At 44.7% G+C, this 20,862-nt stretch overlaps 1 protein-coding gene across 1 annotated transcript; it reads left to right on the top strand.

Moving 5' to 3' along the window:
- The first annotated feature begins 2,206 nt into the window (after positions 1-2,206).
- Positions 2,207-14,669, top strand: GREM1 (gremlin 1, DAN family BMP antagonist). The gene is made up of 2 exons (XM_067558038.1): positions 2,207-2,367; positions 10,771-14,669. The coding sequence occupies exon 2, from the start codon at positions 10,772-10,774 to the stop codon at positions 11,324-11,326; it is 555 nt and encodes a 184-aa protein (XP_067414139.1). The 5' UTR covers positions 2,207-2,367; position 10,771; the 3' UTR covers positions 11,327-14,669.
- Positions 14,670-20,862: the final 6,193 nt, after the last annotated feature.

Raw genomic sequence — 20,862 nt, 5'->3', positions numbered from 1 at the left:
CCTAAGGCTATAAGGGCTGAGCTGGACTTTCCTTGCAATGGTTGCTACAAGCTGGTGCAGTCTGGAGTGGGACTGAGTGCAGGCAGCCTGTCTCATCTGTGCTCTCAGGAACCCACCTGTTGGCACCCAGGCAGCTTGGAGGAAGAAGCCGTCTGATTCAAATGTAGGTCACAGGACAAGAGCTGGGCCAGGAGGGAAAGAAAGGAGTAGATTGGGACAAGAAGCCTGGCAAGATTGATACTAGAATGGGGAGAGAAATTGGCTGGGCAGGAAGATTGGAGGAAAGGAGAAGGCAGGTGAAACTAGGAGTTAAGGCAAGTGAATGCTGCCCTAGAAGTGTGGGTTTCTATCCCTCTGCCACACAACCCACCTTAAATCTGGCATTTCCTAAATTAATACAATTATTTTAAAAGAGAGATAGCAAGAGAACCTTTTATTATTGTGGGACTGATCCAAAACCCAGCTGAAATCACTAGAAGTCTGTCCATGGACTTCAATGGGATTTGGAGCATGTCACTTGTGATGGTGCCAATGAGTTTCTAGTATTGTCGAGTACAATGGAAATAATTGGTGAGCAAAGATTCGGAGGTTATGGTTTTGCTGAACTAACCCCATTCTCCGGGAAAACAGCAGCTGAGCCAAATATTTATCCCTCTAATTAGTGTCAACTGGTATTTAAGAGATTGCTCCTGTTCTTAATGAATGTTTTCTGATAGTAGTTGTATAACCCCTGGTATTAAAAAGTCCGGGGAGAGAAGAGATAGTTAAGAGCTGTGCTTAACTAACCTCACTACTTATAGACCACAGGTATGATACAGATATTTGCAGATTTGGGCTGAAAAAAATAGGTCCCATCCTCTCTCACCACACACTCACCCTTTTAACTGTATAAACATTTCTGATGATTTGCATTGAAAAGGTATGGCTCTTTTTTCTGGCTTTATATCTATCCCCAGGAGGGCTGATCTCTTCAATGCAAACATACACAAGTTGATAGACTATATAAGGGTAAACTTCCTTCACGTTGCTCTAAAGCAGAGTGGGGAGCTTTTACATTTATTTGCGGATTTTTAAAAAAACCGTGTACAAAGGGCTTGATCTTGAACTCATTAGGCAAACAAAACGCCCGTCGAGTTTTGGCCTGTCATAAATTGGAGCTAAACTTCAGCCCTTCGAACCTTCTGTATCTAAACTATTATAGGAGCGATATGGACATTTTGTCAAAGTTCTGAATTTTTTAAAAAAGAATCCTTCCCCTGCGACTTCGTCTTGAGCAGAGGATATACAGCTTTGAATTTTACATGCAACGTTTTGCTCAGAGCAGATGTTACGCCTCTGAAATGCTGTTTTAAAAAGGGAACGCCTGCTCGCTAGTGTTATTAACATCGAGTTGCATTACAATCGGGACACGTTGGACTCTCTCTCGCTTCTCTCCCGTGTACAACCGTGGCACAAAACAGCGGTCGAGTCAAACATCTGCCACTGAAAACTCCCTTCAGAGACAATACCCACACCCCGACGGGGGAAAGACAAGGAGGTGTCACGTCTCTTGCCGGGCTAAAAACCTTTCCTTGCTAAAGCTCTGCTGGTACGGATGGTGGATCACGATGTAATCACCCCCCTCTGCCCATCCTTACCACTATTCTTACCAACGCTACATAACTCCGGGCAGATTTGCTGAGGTCCGGACAAACCTCAGAAATGTCACGTGATCGCAATGCCGAGCCCCAGGAATCTCGCTGTCTTCATCCCCTCCTCCTAAGTAGACCAGGTTCGAAACGAAGAGCGAATGCTCTGTCTAGCTGATCAGCGCCCTGCCAATATCGGCTTGTGTTAATGAGAGGCGATCGTGTGTAACAAACCGCTTTCCCTGCAGTTACTGGCCCAGTGCGCTGTGAGTGGAAGGGGGGGGGGGGGTTCAGACTGAAGAGCGTGCTTTAATGGGGGCGGGAAATGTGATTTTCTGTGCATTCCAAGAACGATTCCTTGGGGGTGACCTTTAGCACCGAGTCTGTTGAAAGAGGAAAGAAGCGGAGTGTTTATCTGGAGATGACCGAAAGCTTTCCCTGGTGGAAGTTTATGGAAGTGTTAAAGGGGGCGGATAACACGATCTTTGGAGGCTCCTGGCCAATGATCTGGAGGGGCCTGGAGAGCAGATCTCAGCTGGCAGACATTTAAATGGGAGACAGCTCGGCGCTGCTGCAATTTGTAATCAGGATCCGCGACTCCCTCTATATGGACTCTCTGGCAGCTCCAGGCGCTTCTCCCGCTGCAGCCTCTAGCCCGCCAGCTAAGTAAGCCACCGAGGCAGGAGCCCCGTAGAGAGACCAGAGACCGCAGAGAAGGCAAGGACAGCAGGCAGAGCAGGTGAGTGGGGCGATTATTTCTTACCGAGCTCTCTTTGTACAGGCTTCCTCCAGGGCAGGGAAACTGCCAAGCCCTTTAGGAGACAAGACGGTGATATGCCTGTTGAAACAGCGCTGACCTCGGGGGAGTTACGCCAGGGACACATCTGGCCCAGCTGCGCGATGTCGCCCCTGTGCTGATCTTTGCTTTGATCGAGTCTCTCTTTTAAAAAAACCCAGCCCTTCATTAATTACTCCGGCTTGCAAAACTATCGAGCCCTTGGATTTTTTTTGCAAACAGTTCCTCAGAGGAATGACACCGCCTCCCGCTCCCAAGCCGTGGGGCAGACAGAAAGGTATTTCCACTCGCAGGACCCGAGATTAGGGCGCTATTATATTTATCTCCCTAGACAAACACAGGGATTGCAAAAGCCCAATTAGCTCTGCCTGTCATCTCCGCCTACAGCATCATTCCCAGCAAATTGGATCCGGCGCCCACCAGACAGGCAGCGAAATCCCAGCCCGGCATCTGCGAGGAGTGACTGAAAAGGAGGGGGCGGGGGGGGGAAGAAAGCATTGATCCTGGCTGGAGGCTCCAAGGTACCAGCTGCAGCTGCCATCCCAGGCGAGCCCGGCTCGCTGCTGCTCGGGGTGGGGGAGTTTCCAGCGATCGGGGGGGATAATGGTCTCCGTGGAGCGCTCCTTGATACGAGGCTGGACGGCGCCTGGCTGGAAGGGAGTCCATGGGACACCTGGGGCCAGATCCAGCAACGCCTTTGTATTGGCCAGTCTTGCCGGGCCGCTGTAAACATCGGGCGTTGTCCGATCTCGCAGCTCACACTTGGAAGCCCGGCCGTAGCCCTAAGGGGAAGCCTGGGGTCTCTGTGGCGACCCTTCCAGCTGGCGCTGGGCTGGGGCGCGGGCTGCCTGCAGCGGGCCGGGGAAGACAGGCGGAATCGCGGTCCCGGCTCCTGGTGTCTCCTACCCCGCCCGCGGCTCTTGCCTGGCACAGGCTCGGGGAAGGCGGCCGCCGGCCGCTCAGGGGCACGGCACGGTTGAAAGCTCCCTTGCCCAAGCTGCCAGGGATGCGGGGACGTGTTAAATGCACCGGTCCCTTCGCTTTCCTGATTTTCCGCCTAACCCTCTTTCTGATCGCTCGGGGCTTTTGCACTTGCCCTGGCGACTTTTCTGCCTCTTGCGGGGAATGTGGCCCGCCTGGGCACTTTTAACACGCTGCCCCACACAGGCACCACACACACGCCACTCCCGTGTGATGCCAGAGCCCCCAGCTGGGGGAGGGGAGGGGAAGAAGGAGATCTGTCCTTTGCCCTGCCTTATTTGACCAGTTCTCTGCACACTGGGTCTAACCCAACTCCCGGGATTGACCGCGGCCCCTGTTATCTCCCCCTTTGCCTACCGCTGCGATGATCCAAACCGAGCCCAGCTGAGGTTCCCTCTTGCAGCCCGCTCGGGGCCGGATCCTGAGCTCCCACTCGCCCCTCCCCTCCCCCGCCATCTCCTAGCGAAGTGCCGGCTGCGTCCGGAGTGCAGGATCGGCTCCCCTGCGATCAAACTGGGTGACGGCTGCCCGAGAACGCGCACGATCTAGCCGCAGCTGAAGGCTCTTGCCCCTCCTCCCCTCCGCTTGCTTGGTGCCCGGGCTCCCTGCTGTACCTGCACCTTTCCTGGTCCCTCTGCGCCTCCTCCCAGAGCCCGGCAGGGCTGACTTCCCATCCGCCTCTGCACGCCCCGCGGGAAGCGTGTTGCCTTCCGAGTTAAAATCCAGCGCGCGGAAGCCAGTCACCTGCCCTGCGCGCTCCCTTGGCTGCAGGCTTTCAAAGCCCGCGCGGGTTAATGCAAACCGCAGCCGGCTCCAGCCTTCGCCCCGCTTCTCGGTCCCTAGAGGGACGGGGACACCCAGCGTTCTTCTGGCTCTGGGCCCCAGGCACCTCTCCGACGCGCAGCTCAGCAATCGCTGGATTCTGGTCGCCTTTCTGCTGGCTGGCGGTTTTTTTTTTCTCTTGGCGAGGCATATCCGCACAACAGCGGCCACCCTGCGAAGTGTTTCTGAAGGAAGGCGATGGCTGCGCTCCTCTCCCTAGCGGGGTTTGTTTCACTGGAGGGGTTTCTTCTTTCCTCGGATTCTTTTCCGCGGTTTAATCCGTCAGAAATACGTCCAGAGAGGCGATGTACCCAGCAGGGTTCATCATAAGTCTCCGAGCTGATTTACGAAGAATAGAGATGAGACGAGCAGAGGTCCCTGAGAAACAGCACAGGGAAGTTTTGTACGAGTGTGCTTCTTAGCCACTGGGCAAGATATTAAAGTTGGATCATTTCATTTTTCAACAACCTGAGAAAATACCGAAAACTGGTACTTTCAGTGCCCGATGTATCACAATGATTTCTCCGACCTATTTCCCCCCCCCCCCTCCAAGCCCTCAGCCCCCCCTGATGTTGAGAAGAGGGAAGCTGACTGCGACCAGGGTTTTATTTATTGAAAATCAAGGTTTGGCTAGGACTCTAGAGTGTGGTGGGGTTTTACACGTGTGTAAAACAGATCGAAGGGCCAGTGAGTAGGAGCTTCGGCAGCAGAGCATTTCACTGTACAGGAGGCTGGAAAGCCAGGGTGTACTGCTGAAGCCTATAGCATCACTTCATGTTTTGCAGGTCAAAACTGTTATCTTTACTTTTCCAGAACTGGGTCTTATGGCTAAACTCAGGCAGCCTCTGCCTGATAAACATCCCTCCCCCACCACCATCATTATGCGAAGTGAATCTTTTGTTAATAAAAAATGTCCTCAATATAGGTAAGATGCAGTTGTGTTGTTTTTAAATCTCCACTCCCATGGAACTAGAGATTTATAAAAGCAACTGCCAGATCAACAATTTATTTGACCAGGTGGCTGGTTGGAAAGTTTTGGTTTTAGTTATATATATTTTTTGTGAGGCACTCAGAGCTCTGGGTGGCAGCTAATTCTTAGCCCCAGCGTCCTTTTGGATTTTACATACTGATATTTGTAACCATTAGAGCAATCTCTGGCATTCCCTTCCCTTTCTGCTGTAGGATGCTGAGCAGGATCCAAGGCACACACAGTTGATGCTGTGTATAAATAAGAAGTAGCACTCATGCTCAAATGTTTCTGGTTCTTCCTAGAGCTCAGACACGAGCTGTGCTAGGATATTTGGTTTTGTCTTCCCTGTGCAAGCCAGAATTGTGCAAAGTTTTCCCTAGCACCACACCTTTGAGTACTTGTGACTGTCTACTACAGCAAAGCCACTTCAGTACTTCCTATAGACGTGGGGCAAAATCTCACTACCTTCATTGACAGGCGTGGTTTTGTTGAAAACTCCTATGGGGAAGGCAAATTTGGATCTGGCCCATGCCCATAGCCCATGCCCATACTCGTTATACACAACCCAGTTTTATTTCTGGTTTACTATAGGACTGTAGTTTAATAGATGAAGGATGGCATTTTCAAAAACACTCAGTTTTAGCATAACTTTCTGTATCACTCTCCATTGCCATTATAATCATTGACAGAAAAATAGACTGACATTCTGTACAGTGGTTTTCCTAAAACCTTACTCAGGAATTACTTGAAATTTTAATGCATCTGAAATCCCACCAAATATAGAGGTTGGTTTTGTTAGTCTAACCTTAGTACATATTATCTGTCTTTGTGGATTGCTCCTTCCATTGCTTTTCCTGTACTTCAGACCTATGCATTACTGAAACGTTAATCAAGGACATTAACTGTGAATAAAAATATTTTACTCTTGGGGTTGTAGGAGGCTGTACAAACCTTCTTCATTTGCATAATAGCCAAGACCTTGGGATCTGATTGTTTCTTTGGATATTACATCAGGATCATTTAGTAAATCTGTTAAATCACATCTTATGCAAATACATTTCTAGAATCTCCCATAATATTCTCCCATTATATTCAGTTAATGAAAGTTTGCCATTGACTTCAATGGAGCCAGGATTTAACCCAACATTTTAAGCAAACTGCATTGTAATAATACTTCAGTACTGTTATAGTTCACAATGGAACTCGCATGCCTTTTAAAAATTGACTGTTTGTGATCCTTAATCAATAGCAGAAAACGTACATAAACTAAACTCACAAATAAATACTTTTTAATAAAGCAACAGAAGGATTTTTATTTCTTCTAACTGATGCCATCACTAATTCATAAAGTTCCTTGATCTTCTTGGGTGATTAGAGCCTACCCTCTAGATTAGAAAATGGGACACACCATACACGTGAAATATTATTACTTTTGGGCCCCAATCCTGCTCTCATTGAAGACAATAAAAAACCTCTGCTGGCTTTAGAATTGGACCCCTACAGATGAAAAGCAGAACTCTAAACTTGAGTCTCGGCAGTTAAGGAAAAGAGGAACTGAACTTCAGGAATTTTTTAGTCATTTTAATGATATTGGATCTTAGGACTGATCCAGCTCCCACAGGAGTCAATGGGCATTGGATCGTGCCTTTATATTTGTAGTTTGTATTTACTGAATTGTTAAGGAGATTTTTCAGTTCACTTTTTCTGATCCTGTTAGTGTTTCTTTAATACCCAGAATGTCACATAATTTGCTTTTGAACATTTTGCAGAAAGTTGGCATTCAAGATTTATGGACCTGATCCCATGTGCACATAAGTCCCACTGTAGACAAAAAGGTGAAGTTAGGGTATGCAGGAAAGCAGGCCCTTTATTTAAGGAGAGATTTCGTTTGATCAAATTTCAAGTCTGAAACAATCAATCTGGCTACCTCATTGCACAATGTCACTCAATGCAATTTTTTGCAGTATAGAATTTAAAAGATCTACAAAATTTAAGTTTGATAAGACACTGGTTTATAAAAGGCTAAATTGTTCATATATCCTGGGGCCATGCAGATGAGTAATCCCTTGCATGTGGGCATTATCTTGGGTCCAGGTCTTGTGTAGAATGTAGGAGCTGCACTTTAGAGGTAATCCCTATGGAGCAAGTGGGTGGGACAAGAGTGGGAGGAGTCATAGCTCCAGACACCCCTTTATGTTGGTAAGCAGAGACGGCTAGGTGCCCAGAGGTAGATAAACTGCACCCTTTCAAGGGCTATAAGTGAATTCCTTAGTATGTAAGCGAGTCACAGGTCCTCCCCAGGACTACTCCTGGGCTGGTGCAGTTTATGCACTGCCCCTTCCACAGCTCTGTGCTTACACATATTGTGCTGATCCCATTAATTTCTATTGTTCTGAATTGTTTTTTGAAGTGGCCAATACACTGAGTTTTGAAAAATGTTTACTCTTTGTTACTAATGTTCTTGCTGACCCAATACACCTTTTAAGTATCTACAGTGTGCTTTCCATCCTTTGTGAGTGGAGGGGTGCAATCCTGCATACAATTACTACCTAACATAGACTCCCATTTCAAGACAACACTTCAGCATGTACTTAAATTTCCTTAATTTAAGTACAGCCTTAAGTGTCTTCTGAATAAGGATGCTTTCCTGAACGTGGGCCGCAGTGCTTACCACTGATGGAAATAACTATACTTGGTAGTAATTTTTTGCAGGACTGGGCCCTATATGGCAGACTGGAGTTGCCATTCACAGGGCATTTAAAAAAAGGGGGAAAGAGGAGACCTAGATGACAAGTTTTAAACAAAAACAATGCACCGGCTTTTTAGGAATATGCATATTGGTAAGAACCAATTGAACAATGTAACACTAAACAAATACCTAAAGTGCCTTGTGCTGCCTAGAAACTAGCATGTGATTCTCTATTTCATGCATTGATGATGATGATATTTTTTTAAGCTTCTGGCACCATACAAATTACATAACACACACTTTAAAAATACTGTATAACAATAGTGTGGGTATGTAGTCACCCAAGAGATGGGAATGATGGAGTCATTCTGGTTTCCTCAGAAAATAAACAGTGTTTTATAACCAGTCTTCTTTTAAATTAGTTTAAAGATGAAACATGGAAACTAAATTAAAAAAGAAACATGTTTGAATAACATTGAGGTTGTAATACAAACTGAAAAAAGGCAGGAAACGTGAAGTTCAAGCTGACACTTGAAATTATGCAGAATTTCCCAACTTCTTTTTTGTCGTTGTTGGTTTGTGTCAGCCCCTTAAGGTTATTAAAACTTCATGTTTTGTTCAGTTTTTCATTTAGAGATTAAAAGCAACCTTTCCACATTGTCCTTAGGATCCAGCAATAATGCTAAGCTAGGTGTTAAATAGACTGAAATATAACAAATATATGTATAAAGTTCCTTTCAACCACAAGCACACACCGATACGTTAATCTAAATGAATAAAATGAATGCACTTATCTTTTTTGCCTATACCAAGCTCCAGGGACACTACCAATTGATTAAAAAACCACTTAAAATAATATATTAGGACAAGCAAGTCTATATGTCATAACATCTTTCCAAACCCAGTGACTCCTAGCCCACCTCTTTCATTCCTTCAGTCAGGGACATCTGTGAACATCATAATCTAAATGTTTCATGCAATTTTGGAAAGTGCCAGTAACTAAGAAATTAACATGTGTATTTTATGGCCGTGATTCTCTGCCTGTGGCTCTCTAGATAGACAACCAGTCAGACATTAGAGCGATCTGATCTGTGTCGGTCTCAGGCAGAACATGTGGAACAATCATCACTGGAGTGCCCCTGCTGCTCCCTGATACAATATGGGCAGTGCTGAGCTCATGGATGGGGGGAAGGGAAGTGCTGCAGTTGCTGAGTTTCTTCACCTGGGATAGGTGAGTAAGGGTGGTGTCCACACCTGATCCAGCAGCCAGGAGAGGTTGGATAGAAAGGAGATCTTCAGAAGCTGGTAAAAGAGAGGAAAGATACCTGTGCCATCGAGCACAGAGAGGGGAGATAAGGAGTGATACATCATGATATTGATTCACATCAGTGTAATGTCCAGCACTCAAAGTGGTCTGAAAAAAATGTGTGGGGAGGGTCGTAACACCCCTACATCTGCCCCATTCCCCATCCAACAATTAATTCTACCCTTAGCCTCCAAATCAGTCCTGCCCCCACCAGCCACCATCAATTTTGCACCTTCCAGCTTACAACAGGTCTATCCCCTTGTCCTCCATTAATTCTGCCCCCACATTTGTTCTGTTATGCCCCTGCATCTCACGTCTCCTCCTCCTGCACCTATAGAGGTTCTTAACCTCTCTCCCCACTCCCAGGTCAGGTGTTGCAGGGACAACTAGGGGAGGTGGAGAAGCAGAGAAGAACTATCCTGTTGCTCCCAAGAGGTGAGGGGAGGAGGGAGTAGAGCTGCCCAAAGCTTTTGGGCTGATTCTACTCCCCTTATCAATCCCCTCCCAGCTTTGGCTCCTGGGAGAAGAGTTTGGCCTGCTTCCCGCGGCATCCCTGATTGGTTGCTCTTCCTCAGGAGGAAGGCAAGTGAGGAATGCACACAATCACGGGGGGGGTTTCCCCAGGCAGGAATGAAACATGCAACCTGGTGCAACTGGTCCGATGCACTTTAAGCACTGGCTACATCCTCCAGTGTCACAAACTGGCCCAAATTCAGAGGTATGAAGCCTCCCATACAAGTGCAAGGAATCTGTTTGTTTGTTTGGGCCACATGCCAAAGAGCCAAAAGAACCTTAGCTGCTTTTCATGTTACACGGGTCTCTCTTCTGAGTTACACCAACCTAGACTCCATTACACCGACTCAGTGGGCCGAACGCTGAGTCTTGTGTAATGGGTAGATATGGTGAAGGTTATACACTGCAAAAGTCTGGTCTACACTGCCATGCTGGGTCGACATGAGATACATCTACGCAGTGCGGCGTCTTCACGACGCTACTTGGAGAAGAGAGTGTCTCCCATTGATGCTGCCTTCTTCCTTTCAGGGAGGTGGACTAATTGAATCAATGGGAGAGTGCCCTGCCATCAACTGAGCGGGTCTACACAGACCTGATCAATCGCTGCCTGCCACTGCGGCACTGTAGACATGCCCTAAGTAAAGGGAGTTTAAGCAAGCATAGAGTTTCTGAGTCTGATTCTCCTCTCTTACACCAGTGTAAATGAGAAATAAGTCCATTAAAGTAAATGGAGTTACACTGGAGTAAAAATGGTGTGAGGAGAGAAGAGAATCAGGCCACTTAAACTGGTATAATGTACGTGGGGCAAAGGAGCAGAAGAAAATATACAAAACACAAAATTAGACTCCCTCCAGAGCGACCTAGAGATTTCTGAAATGGGATCACTGTTTCGTAGCTCTTTGCAACTCCATTTAATGCTAGCTATCTCCAGCTGTTAGAGGCTGGGTACCTCACTTCTCTGATATACTTTTCTCTTAGACCAGTGGAAATATTGTACACTTATCTTTGACAGATTTTATGTGAAATCCACAATTGTGTTTTGTTTCCTCATTGTCCTCTACCTAGGATGGTCCGCACAATGTATACTGTTGGTGGTCTGCTTCTTCTAGCTGGACTGCTGTTAGCCACAGCAGAGGGGAGAAAGAGAAACCGTGGATCTCAGGGAGCCATCCCTCCTCCTGACAAGGATCAGCCCAATGATTCAGAGCAGACACAGACAAAGCAGCAGCCAGGTTCAAGGCACCGAGAACGGGGAACAGGCACACCAATGCCTGCTGAAGAGGTGCTGGAGTCTAGCCAGGAAGCATTACACGTCACTGAACGCAAGTATCTTAAGCGGGATTGGTGTAAAACTCAGCCTCTCAAACAAACCATCCACGAAGAAGGCTGCAATAGTCATACTATTATCAACAGATTCTGCTATGGCCAGTGCAATTCTTTCTACATCCCAAGGCACGTTCGCAAAGAGGAAGGCTCTTTTCAGTCCTGTTCCTTCTGCAAACCTAAGAAGTTCACCACCATGACAGTTACGCTCAATTGCCCTGAGCTCCAGCCCCCTAGAAAGAAGAAGAGGATCACGCGAGTGAAAGAATGTCGGTGTATATCCATTGATTTGGACTAGACTCGGCAGAATATTATTACACTGACACTCCAGACATAGGCAATTGTTGTCATTGCCAGATTAAGAGTCAGGGGCATAAATACAGTAACTGTGGGGTTGAACACAACTGAAAGGAAGCAGAGTGCATAACCTAAAACATCAGGGGGAGGGGAGGGTGTGAGTATATATCCATACAGAAGGATATGAATGTTCACTATGGAGTAAAAACACTTTAATTCATGTGTGAAATATCTCTAAAGGCTATAAATGCACAGGTTCAATCTCACATCTATGAATTAGGACCCTTAGTGTACACTCACATTCTCCCTGCTTGCTGAGTTCAATGCAGCTGTGACTTTTGCTAATGCTTCACCGGAGACCATATCGTTCACTTTCACAATATGAAAAGAAATATTAAATCAGAGGCATTCAGGAACTCCCAAATATAATTTTGATCTTAAATTTAAAACAACCAGTGTTAAAAGGTGTGCAGCCATAGGAGAAACCTAACTAAAAGCCACACTTGCATCAGTAGTTTCTATTATGCCTTTCTTTTTTTAAAAATCACTGTTGTTGGGAGAATGCGGGGGAGGGGAATAAGAACCAAGAGGACACTCACAGAGAGAAAATATAATTGCAGGGGCTAGAAGGAAAAAGAAGGCCAAGAGTTAGCAGAAAGGAGAGGAAAGGGACAAGAGGGAGTAGGAGAAGGAATGGGAGAGAAAAGATGAGAAAGGAATTAAAGGAAACATTTTCTTCTGCTACTTTTTTGGTTTAATTTATAGTAAAATCCCTTTGTTATATAAAATGAAAAGAAATTATGAACAAGGCTATAAATACAGTTCTGAATTCTACTGACATTCTAAATCAATTAAGATCTAGATCCTCTTGATTTATTTATGGTCTTGTAATTCAGATAATAGCGGCTTTATATATTTATGTGTGTGTCTGTACTGTACATGTAATATGTATATATACAGTATCTGTCTACATATGTGGGTATATATTTGCACACAATGAGCTTATGTATTTCGTGCATCTATACTTCCTCTCTCACACACACTGTATAAATCACAAAATACAACATCAAGTATAAAATGGCAGTAATTTAGCATAAAAGAGCAAAGCAAAAATTACGAGCGTCATGTGACTGCAAATGCAATAACCGCACAAGAGACAAAAGAAATGGCATGCATGACTAGTAAACATTGCATTGTTATTGTTATTTTAGCTCTGCCACAGGCATGAAGTTTGTTGAAAAAGAGATGCAGAGCCTTGCCAGCAATAATCTGCTTTTTATATCCTTTGCCACAGTCTTGCATTTAAACAGGATTTGGACTAAGTAAAGAGAATTTTCAAAAAAATGGAGGGCTAAATGCTCCCCTCCTGCAGAAAAAGTCAGGAGAGGGGGTCAGTAACTCTTACAACTCCATGGTCTTCACCTGTGGGGTTATCCTGGCCTTCTCTTCTTAGGGGAAGGAGTTCAGGACAGGCCCAGGGGCCACGGAAAAACCTGTAGGAGAGCAGAAAGTCTTGCAGGAGAATCTATATATTTCAGCCCAGCTATACAGAGAACAAGCCACTCCCCGCTACTGCCTAATCTTCCCTTCCCCATTCTCTCACTCAGCAGCTATGCTGCTGCCTGCTCCCCATCTCTGTCTCACACAGTGTGAAGTGGAAATGAATAGCGCTTTCACAAGCATTAATTTCACAGTGTTACTAGCCCGGTGCAGAAGGAAGTATGCCACGTAGCATGGCTGCCCCTGAGCTGCTCCCTAACTCCTGTGGTGCTCCAGCGCTAGGTTGCAATCTGATCTTGCATCAGTGGAAAGGCCTTTTTCTGCCCTATTGACTTCACTGGGCTCAGGGTTGAGCTCTAAGTGAGCAGTAGCCCCAGTGAAGGTAGAAACCCCACTCTAAACTTACCCTCATATAAAACCAGTGTGAGAGAGGGAATTAGGCCCAATGGGTTTGTGTGGAAGGGCTTCTAGTCTAGGACAAAGCCTGCCATTAAGCTGCCTTTTCTCTTCTTCTGTATGCACAGGCCACAACTGGCCAATATTTGGACAACTGTGCTTTCTCACACCCTATGCCTCACATCAGAGGGGAGTATAGGCCCCCTAATTTCAAAGCGATCCACAAAGCATTTTTGTCCATCTGGACTCTGAGAAAGACGATTATTATTATGCCAAAAGGGAAAATACAGCACTGGCTTATCACAGATACAGGATAGGTGCAATCATTTATTTAAAAGCCACAGATGTTTCACAATGTTATTGCTCAAATCATATGTTTCTGCATTTAATACATTTTTATTATAAGCTCTGCAACTTCTCCATCTGTAACCCAAAGATTGCAAATCACTGATTCATATTATTAAAATGCACACATTGCATCTGGCATCTTCTGACTTAGCAATTCTGACACATTTCTTCGTGGATTTTAAAAACTAAAATCTGGAGTTACAGGAGGTAAATTTCCACTGTGTGGAATGTGAATAGTTCAACAGAAAGATATGGATATTTAATGTTATTGTTAATACAAAGCTTTTTTCATTGACAGGCTGGGGGGGGCGGTTGTTTTCTTTTAAATGACTTCTGCCGAGTTGATATTTAGGTGAAAATGAAAAATCATTCTGAAACCTTGTTGAAAGCTTTAAACTAGTTATTGTTTCTGTTCAGTGAACTGACACACAGCTAGTGGTGAAATCCTGGCCCCCCCCTTTGAAATCAATGGCAACATTCTCATTGACTTCAATAGGGCCAGGATTTCACCCCAGGTTGCTAAGTCCCAGATTCTCAAAGGTAACTCTCCATTGGGAGTTAGCCACCTAAATACCTTTGAGAAGCTGGGCCTAAAGTTCCTACACTCTGTAGACAGCAAGCAAAACATTAGCTGTTTCTGGGTCTTTTATTTAACATTCCTTAGAGGTTAACACTTTTTGAAGCAAAATTTGTAAAGCTTTTAAGATGTACATAAAGGAACAGTCAGTTCTCCATGCAAAGGTTGCAAACGCCCCCCTTTAGGCAACAGCAAATGTATATTTTATACAAAGGACGTTTATGAATTGCTAGTGTTTGCTTGGGAGTAAAAAATTCTGCTGACTCACAATTATACAAACTATGTAATATCTACCACAGTATGTATTTAAATGTCTGCTTTAGTCTAACTGCCCCTCCTCCAACTGAGTATATAACTTAAGGCTGCAGTGTTTTCATTCTCAGTCTCATGAAGCAAAACTTGATTTCAAAATGAAATTCTAATTATTTTGCAACTGACTAGAATTGGACTCCCACCCCACCCCTGCAGCATTTTGTATGTCATTTTAACTACTAGTAACAAATAAATAAAACAGCTTCTTCAGTCCATGCCTATTGTTTTCCTTTTTTTTTTCACTTCCCTACGTTTCCAGCTCTATCTGAGTCTGTGGTACTTAACTCTGACTTCTGTGGTTTCTTCTAATTAAAAAAGGCCTTAAATTATGACAATGAGACAAGCAATGGCACCATCATTCACCACGGCTACTTCAATAAGTTCTTTAAATGAGCTCTGTCACTTCCCCACGCCCCTCAACAATTTATAGATGGAAAATCTCAATCCTTATTCACACTTTTTCCCTTGTAAACTCTATAATGACAGCTCAAAACTGTAAATCAAACTTGAAATGCTGCAGCTTTAGAGTTAACCGCAGTGGGCTAGCCTCACCACAACATTACTCCAGTTTTATACCCGTGCTAACTCCATTTATTTATTTCACCCCCAATTTTTTAAAAAGTGTACACAATACTTTGTCAATGTACCTACCTGCCAACACTTTAAGAACCGTGAATAGGGACATAGAGGATGAAATATAATGCCAGATCTGGAAGACTTTAAAAGGAAATTTAGCATTGGGGTAAGGTACCAGACTCACAGCCATAGAGGCTAAACTCCTTATGTTCATCATGGAGCAGGTAGAACATGGCCAGTAGCAATGTAAGCTTTACCACTCCAATGTGTCAATCAGTTTCAAACTTGCCCACACTGAAGTGTGTGAGAGTCGTTCATCCCCGATGCCTGTGAAATCCTACTGGATTCAGTGATGGTGTCTGACGCTTGTGCTACTGGCTTCTGTGATATGGATCACTGTTCCACTAAGAATTAGACTAAGACTACCATCTCTTTTCACATGGATCACTGAACAGCTGTGTTGATAATAAATTTCAAAGTCTTGTAGCTCAGTTGAATTACATTGGCATGTACAAAAATACACCATTATGACTCAGATGTAGGCTGTGGTTATAGAGAGATCCAGCATTCAGGGAAAAGTGTTGTCTCATGGTTAGAACAGAAGCTGGAGATGGGCATCAGATGCTCTTGGTTCTAATTCTATAGGTAGAAGAACCAGGTCATAAGTGGGCAGGGAGTTGATGGAGCTCCATGTGTGCTTCTGCACGTTATACCTGTGCAAAAACCTAGGGCTGACCCAGACTGTGGTGGTTTTGTTTTGTATAAACTTTGAATTCGCCTGTAGTCTGTAGATCTCCTATAGTTCTTTTGTGCTTTTAAAGTTTGCGAAAAGGCTAATAAGAAAGTGAAAATAAATACTTAAAAAAAAAATTCTATTGGACTCTTTTGGGGTCTGGGTCGGGGTGCAGCCGGATAGCAATAGAGCTATAGGCATTCTGTTTCTAGAAAAGGATGTGAAATGGAGTGGAAACCTCTTGCATTCATTCTAACTTTAGCCAGTGGAGGGCTTTAGGGTCTGACGTTAAATTATTCTGGTTACAACAAACTAGTACATTCAATAATACACTTTGCACTTACATCGTACTTTTCAAATAAAGCTCATACAGTGCTTAACAATGGCAAGCACTGTATAGACAAGAAAGCTGAGGCACCTAGGTGGGTGACGACTGTGGACCCAAGAAGGCCTCCCAGGGTAGAAAGTTGGCATAAGAATTCGTTCCCTACCCTCCCAAACCATGCGGCCACATTAAGGATGGCTGGATTGCAACACTAGGCAATGGGGGGGGGGGGGTCGAGCAGGGTGGGGGGGCTACACAAGCAAATGAGTGTAGACAAGTGGGGAATGGGCAATACCATGGCTCCATCCCCACCTGCTGGCCAGCAGAGCGCCCTATGTATGAAGGAGAGGGTAAAGTGCACCCCAAAGGGGGGGGGGGTGAAATAATTTTAATCTCCACCTCAGGAAGACGGGAGCATGAAAGGAATTGTGCCTCTACTGGCTTGGCACAACTATGCACTGTCCCTTACACATGGCTGAGCCTAAAGCTTTAATCTAGCCCTAAATAAGCTGTTCACATAAAACTCAAAAATTGCTAAAAATAGCCCTCCCAAAATGAACTTAATAGCTCCCCCTTCCCCCCCAAATATGAGCCCTATTCATGCATCAAATCCTGGGAATAAAGTCATACACATATAGCGTATATGCCATAACCAACTCCAGTAGTGCAGCTTCATACTAGAACTTCATCAAGCATCATCACACAAGCATTTGTAGCATAACGAACTGTGTTTGCTGTCTGGGACTATGGCTGGTGACTTTGATAAGGTGCCCCAGAAATAGCGTGTGGCTTGTGGCTGCCTGAATTCCTCACCCAGCTTTTATTGAGGTTATGGGGAGTAGTCCTGAATTTTTAATTGCCATTTGATCGCTCTTCAATTATTTTTCTTAATTATTGGATACAAAATTAATAACCTGGCCCTTTTAAGTGACTGCAAGAACAAGATGTGAAGAACAAACCACATAATGACATAAAAGGCGAATTCTTGGGTTCACATTAAAAAACAAAACAAAACAAAAAAAAACCCCGTCTAAGTTGCAATAAGTCATAACTCCTCCTTGCTGTGATACAGATGTAACTTGCATAGTTTGGGGATGAATCGGGCAGATAATTGACACTGGCTCCCATTAAAAGTTCTACAGAGACAATTTTACATGACCATATTTGCTTTTCTTTTTTAAAGCATGCCTTATGGGAACAGCTATATTCCAATGCATATTAAGACAAACTAAAAGTACAAAGGTTAAAATAATAGCTTTAGCTCTGTTAATATTTTTAATCTATATCTTATTTCCCTTGCTCTCACTTTAGTAATATCAGTAGTGATATCAGGAGGAACACGATTTGAAACAAATAATGTGGGCTGTTCCCCATCTCATCTGGGCCCATGAATACTGAAATGTGTTACTCAGATTGTATGGTTACTGCATGGTGTCACTACAGGGCAGAGTTAAGATTGTTTGATTGCCTTAATGGTGCATTCCCACACTTTATCACGTATGGCTTTTTTTTAAGTTTAAATTTAGAATCTCCAGGGTTTGTAGTTCTTGTTTTTGAGATACTGATGACATAACTGTAATTTTCTTATCGTCTTAAATTACTATTATGTATTTGCAACCATTGAATTTTAAACTATTTTTAGTTTGGAATATATATATGGTCGGAGAGATTAGAATATAGATGTATAATAATTATAAATAGATTATATATATTCTTAAGTGCCTATATGAGAGTGAAAGTCAAACATTTGATTAAAGCATTTTCTTATATGGAAGGTAGATTCTGGTTTTCAAAGCCTTGTGTACTTTATGTATGCGGTATAGGTTTCTATCTAGGTAATTACAATTAGTACCAAAGATGAAGGCTCACTGAACCTCTGCTTAAGATTTGAAGGGCCTTGACGGTTCCTCAGGAAACAGATGGCAGGGAGAATTGTATATTTCCATATTTGATTGTTTAATTTGTTTTAATTCCAAATGTATGAGGAGGTTAGACTTAGATTACAAAATTAGATCAGTCAAAGAAAGAGAAAAATATAGGTACATGTACAATGGAAACAACTCCCTAAATGGATCTAAAAATCCTATGGTAGGTAATCTGATCTAATTTTTGCAGAAAGGCGAACGCCAGATGTTTGCTCCACTTTGATCTTAATAACACTTTAGGCTGCAGACAATAAGATTGGTTTTAAATTTATTGGCTCTTTGATTTCTACATTTTAATGCTTTTTAAATTCTTTACACAAGACAGATCTATATATAGGCAACTGGGGTGGCATCAGAAGTGTCAAATACGCAAGACATTTATGAAAAGCTCTGCACAGAACCCTGTTTACGTTTCTATGTATCGAAACAAAACCAAACTTTATTATAAAAATAAAATTGAATATTGCTTGCACTAAGTGTTTTTTTTATGTGAAGCTCTGAATGTCTCATCTGTGGCACTTGTAGAACTTTCATCTTGTTGAACTTTTATCTTGCCAAAATATTAATAAAACTAAAACAATGTATTAAAGCACCATTAAGCAGAGGGCGTTGAAAGCCAAGTTAATCAATTTTCTTGCATTTGGAGTACAATCTACTGTAGATATTTAATCTAATTTTACTTGTTGTTTTAAAAATTCTTTGTGTGTTCTAATGGTCAGTGTATTTTAAAAGGAGTGGTGCCATTGTGTGCTTTGAGAAATCATAATAGATGGCTGGTCTTCCACTGAAATTGGAGTCTCTCCCAGTCTAATGAAGTTGCTGATTTGCAAACATAGGTTGAACTGAAACTGAGGCTGATTTTTGAGTGCCCTTGTGGTTCTAGCCAAACATTTTATATAGCTTTAAATCCATTATCAGTGAAAGCATATGGGAGGCCATGATAGAGTAAAATTCTTTCCTTGAGACTGAGATGAGATAGATTCCGGCATTGTATAAATCACAGAGTATGTCTACTCAGCACACTAGGCCTAGACTCTGACTCAGGTGTAAGCTCACGTCGCCCTCCCCACTTCTATTCACATAGAAACAAGTCTGACTTGGTCCAGAAACCCCTCTGGACTAAGGCCCATGGACTCTGCCAGGCGGGGAGTGGGGCAGGAATCGGAGCCTGAGTCCCACAGTGACATGGGTCAAAGCCCAGGCATGCTGCACTCTCAGGTCTGGAGAGTCTGCCAACACTATCCCACAATCTCCTTGGGCTGAGCTTCCCCGCCCTTCCATTCCAAAACATCCTACTTGCTTTTCAGGAACCAGAAGCAACCTCTTGGTTTAAGTGCAGCTGCTCTGTGTTTTCCATGTGTTTCCCTTCATTTCCATGCAAACTGTTTAACTGGAAACACAGTTAGCGCTCACATGTATTAGCATGGCCAGCATTGCCTACATCAGCAGTTCTCAAATTGCGGGGGGCGGGCCCCATTAAGGGGGCACAAGATGGATCGTAGGTCGGAGTTTGGCAGGACATGGAGGGGGGGAATAATGCCCCCAAACTTATGATGATGAAGCAGTCTCCCCAGCTGGGTGAGGGGCACCGGGTTGAGCGCATGGCCAGGCGGGGTGGGGGCCCTGACACCTCACACTGGTAGCCCTGGGCAGGTGTTGGGGGACCCTTAGGAGGGGGGTGAAGGTGGGGGGAGGCTGCTGCGGGCGGCAAGCCTGGCACTGCTGGCGGAGCGAGGGACAGAGCTGGTCCAGCCCACACTCTGCACGTTGTGCAACCGCTTCCATCTCCAGTCGGAGTGCTACTCCCAGCAGCCACTGCCGCCACCAACAGCAGCCGACCCCCCCTGCCGCTGCCACTCTGCAGGCTAATCCCTGAGGATAATCCCGATGATGAGGTGTGATTCACCGCCGCCGCCATTTTCTCTCACGGGTCACATCGGGCTCCAGAGCTGTGGGGGAGCTACTGCTACCCCTTGTCCCCTCAAATTAAGCAGTCAAACTCCGCCTATGATATGTAGGCCCTGTTTTTTTCCTGAAAGTGGGGGGGATTCGGGGAAAGGAGGGGCACAATTGTTACACAAATGTCCAACGGGGGGCGGGGGGGAAGGAGGAGGAGAGGAAGGGGTGTCCATTTAAAACGTTTGAGAACTGCTGGCCTACATCAAGAGCGCTGCTTGCTGGCCTGAGGAACACAGCTGGATTCTGGTTAACCTCTGGTGTGGGGTTAGCAAGAACACAAGAAATGCTCATGGCTACAAATCTACATTCACGTCACTGGCTGCGTTGGGCCTTGCCTGGACAGCAGCACAATGCAGAGAGCGAATCAAGCAGCTGAAGACAGTCTACTGCGAAGTCAAAGCTTCTAACGGCATCTCAGGGAGCTCCCAGTCTTCCTGCCTCTTGTACAAGGAATTCAGCTGGGTCCTGGGAATGCTAGGAATCACTGGATCCACAGTGGTTCATGACAATCTACCAAGAGGGGATGGTAGCCTTATAATCCCTTCTCCCCCCATCACAAGCACTGCCAGAGGAGAGCCAGTTGCCAAATAAAGAGCAAGACGTGACCCAGATGCTGAGGCCGGTAACCAAAGAAGCTATGCCACTGCAGCACCACAGCACATTCTAGGTCTGTACTTAGAGGAGTTGGTTGGGGACGGCCCTGGGGAGCAGTCCCATGTAGACCAGCGTCAGAGTTGGAGCCTGGCAAGTTTCTGTTGCCATGTTTGTTGCTATTAATATATGGCCGGGAGAGATTGCCATCTTACGGCCTATTCAGTTACTATTATGAGCTGGGGTTTAGGTGCATGTCCATTCATGGCAGAACCCATGCCATTCCCCTAACATC

This window comes from Emydura macquarii, unplaced genomic scaffold (genome assembly GCF_026122565.2).
Source record: "Emydura macquarii macquarii isolate MOO-44397 ecotype Brisbane River unplaced genomic scaffold, CSIRO-AGI_Emac_v2 contig_1876, whole genome shotgun sequence".
Classification (NCBI taxonomy): Eukaryota; Metazoa; Chordata; order Testudines; family Chelidae; genus Emydura; species Emydura macquarii.
The sequence above is the reverse complement of the archived record's forward strand: the minus strand, read 5'-3'. Positions and strand labels throughout refer to the sequence as shown.